General features: G+C 44.8%; 1 protein-coding gene across 1 annotated transcript in view; it reads left to right on the top strand.

Moving 5' to 3' along the window:
* The first annotated feature begins 605 nt into the window (after nt 1-605).
* Nucleotides 606-3,466, top strand: part of slit2 (slit homolog 2) — a 52,333-nt gene continuing 49,472 nt past the window's right edge. The window contains exons 1-2 of the mRNA XM_084070571.1: nt 606-1,630; nt 2,578-2,649. Of these exons, the coding sequence (XP_083926697.1) occupies nt 1,428-1,630; nt 2,578-2,649 (275 nt within the window). The 5' untranslated portion in view covers nt 606-1,427. The remainder of the gene's footprint in view (nt 1,631-2,577; nt 2,650-3,466) is intronic.

Raw genomic sequence — 3,466 nt, 5'->3', positions numbered from 1 at the left:
CCAGGTCAGGTCAAATTACGCCATGTATACGTCCCATTAACTGTGAATGAAAACATTCATGAATGTGATAAATATCTAACACAATTAGACTTGGTTACTTATAAGTCATACAGTAATGAGACACCAGCGCAAAAATATGGACACTGTTCTAACAGCAAACCAAAACGTTTTGACAAACCCCCATAGATTCCATAGAGGTTGCAACTCAGCAAATAGCATATAGGCCTAGCTATAATGGGGCAAGAATAGAAAATTGACTGCTCACTTAATGTTGACAATTTGGTCAAGCCAAGCCCTATATAGGCTATATACTGTAGCCTATCAAGAAATTCACTGCAGTGTGAAAAGTTCCTCTTGGGGGTCAAACTGTGGCTTCTGTAGCTGGCCAGTTGGAAACCTGCTGCTGCCTTCAGGGAAAATGCAGTGAGAGGCTGGAGAAAGAGAGAGAGGGGGGCTTGAGGGGGAGAGTGAGAGAGAGAGAGAGAGAGAGAGAGAGAGAGAGAGAGAGAGAGAGAGAGAGAGAGAGAGAGAGAGAGAGAGAGAGAGAGAGAGAGAGAGAGAGTGAGTGAGTGAGTTAGAGTTGCCTGGATAGACGCAGTAGCAGAACCGTGCCCGCTCCCGTCTCTCACACACTCTCGGGAGCAGCGCTTTCACGCACAACGGAGAGTTGGATTGTATGCGCGCCGGGGTTTCACTGGGCTGAACTCTTCCCTCTCTCTCATACAACACACATCCTCGTCTCAGGCCGGTAACGGATGTTTGAACGGAAATCAATATCTGGATCTCCACCACGGTGACCTGTGTGAGCTTTCGGGGGAAAAAAACGAATGCTGCTTCCTCGCCTGACGCGTGCTGTGAATTCATAACCAACTCACACATAAGCCTCCTGCGCTGCCTCTCACCTGGAGTGAGTGTGTGTGTGTGCGTGCGTGCGTGTGTGTGTATGCATGAGAGAAGAGTGTGTTTGTGTGCGCGCCTGTGCCAGTGTTTTGTTTGTTGGGATTGTTAGTGTTTCACAGGTTTAACATAACCCACGGGGGATCATTTGGTCACTGCATGCATGCCTCGGACATGTGGAAGTTTGTGACGCTCTAGCGCAACGAGCCACTCGACCGCTTTGTCGCACTACTCTCTCACCGGCGAGGGGACACAACTCCCCGGCTTCACTGCCTACCAAAACAGATCGTCCACCAAGTCGAATCAACAAGACAAGAGGACCATTTTCTCGGTGAAATGTAGTAATTGATTACAATATTTATTACCAAAAAAGGAAAAATTGGACACCAACGGCGGACAAGCGTTCCATCGCGTGAATGAGAGTTTGGTGACCTCTTGGGATTTGGGGCTCAATTTTTTTACGCCCTTGGAAAAAAAGCTATTTTTTTCCCGGATTATTAAATTCACCCAGCCTGCGTCCTGCCGCAGCTATGGTTGGAGCTCGGAGCCCGTTCGTCTGTAGTGGCCGTTGGCCGGTCTTTACCCTGGGGTTGCTGGTGGCTGTCATCCTGTCCAGCGGGGTGGACGGCCAGCCCTGCCCGGCGCAGTGCTCCTGCACCGGGACCACTGTGGACTGTCACGGCCAAGGGCTCCGCAGTGTGCCACGAAACATACCCCGCAACACGGAGAGACTGTGAGTTAAAAAACAATAATAAAAAAAAAAATGAGCCTGTTAGCTAAAAACAAATGCATGTTATTTTCACATTTTTGTCACATTTCAGCATGAGTTTTATGATAGTGCAGCTGATGAAATTTGGCATAACTGGGTTTTATAGGACCACATTTACGAAATGGCAATTGACAGATTAAAAACGTAATTTATAATGTAGTTCAGTGCTATTCTAGCCTTGGATCAAGACTATCATAGATTTTTTAAATCGATTTTTACATTTGCACACTGGAAAGTAAAAGTCAGACTCGAGAAAATAGTAGCCTACATCTATGATAGTCTTGATCCAAGGCTAGTGCTATTCTATAGCTTACCTAAAAACATTTTTTAAAGTTTGTAATTCTTGTATTTAACGCAAAACACTTTGTCCATTTGTGTGGATCTGACTGCCAGTGAAGTTCAGGACGTGAACATAATCACACGACCGTGATTATGTTGGTGGTCTCGCACTGTTGCTTTATGAAAGCCTCAGCCGACCGCCAAGGTTTGTCTGGCGACCAGCGAGTTAATAAAAAACGGCTTTGGATAAGTGGGCTCTAAGTTAAAAGGGCCGTATTTTATTAGGCAAGACCCCTGGCGAAATTAATTTGTCTTTAGCAGCCATGTAGCTCGTCTCAATTTCTATGACCCTCAAATTCTAAAATGACATGGTTTCTACATGGCTGTAACGGGCTACAGGCTGCACCAAATGAATAGGCTAGTTGAAGGGAATAAGTTGCTACAGATTGTGTTTTAGGCTACCCCCTAAAAGTCAAATAGCCTATTTATTAAATAAAAAACGAATTCATGAAATAGGAATGTAATTATTTTTGTCGTTTCTTCAGTTGGTGCTATCGTCCCTCTAGGCTGTTATATTATGTTTTTTAGGCTATGTTCTAATTATTGTTGTGCCTCTTTCTGTCTCTTTCCAGGGATCTGAACGCAAACAACCTCACAAAAATCACAAAGGCGGATTTTGCTGGACTGAGACATCTGCGAGTTTTGTAAGTAGACTAAATATATTTCATCCTTATTAAATAACAGCCAGGTCTATAGCCTGCGAGGCTGCACTTAATTTCTTTTGTAAAGATCAGTGCAAAAAAACTGATTAGGCCACCTGGGCCACCAATGCTCAACTTTAACCAGTGACGCACTACAATTTGTCCGCACAAATGAAATTAGCCAAAGAAATTCCAATTCTAGCGGAACAGGTTTATCAAGCCGTGAGGCGTATATAATTTCTTCAAGTTGTGTAAACCACTCATTTAAAAAAAAGCAAACACCCATTTACAATTTTCATTTTATATCTCTTTCTCTGTCTAAACAGAGTTAGCGGTAGCACCTGTTAATGTTGTCGCGTTAATCTCCGAATGGAAGTGTCAGAACGGTCTTATTTTAAGCCCCAGTGCCTCGAGGCCCATGTGCTAGAGTGATTAACGAACTAGCGAGGAAGTGATGGGGGAAAGAGGGAAAGAGATAGCGGTCATTAGGTGTAACCGCGGAGGAAGGAATGCGGCTGCGAGGCAAGGGAGGGTGGAAGGAGAGGAGAGGAGAGAGAGAGAGAGAGTGCGCGTCGTGTAGAAACAGGTTTATAACCTGTCGTTCTCTACAGCAGTGGTTCTCAACCAGTGGTCCGGCGACAAACCAGTGGTCCTTCAGGGGGGTTCCAGGTGGTCCCCCAGCTAAATGATGGAGAGTCGGTAGGCCTATAACCAAATGGACCCTTTATCTTTAACTCTTGAGAGTGTAAAATGAAACCAAATGGACCCTCATGGGTCCATTTGGTTTCATTTTATACTCTCAGGAGTTACATTTTTGTTA

Source organism: Gymnoscopelus microlampas (assembly GCF_963454915.1).
Source record: "Gymnoscopelus microlampas genome assembly, chromosome: 2".
Taxonomy (NCBI): Eukaryota; Metazoa; Chordata; class Actinopteri; order Myctophiformes; family Myctophidae; genus Gymnoscopelus; species Gymnoscopelus microlampas.
This window is presented reverse-complemented; position numbering and strand designations above follow the sequence as displayed.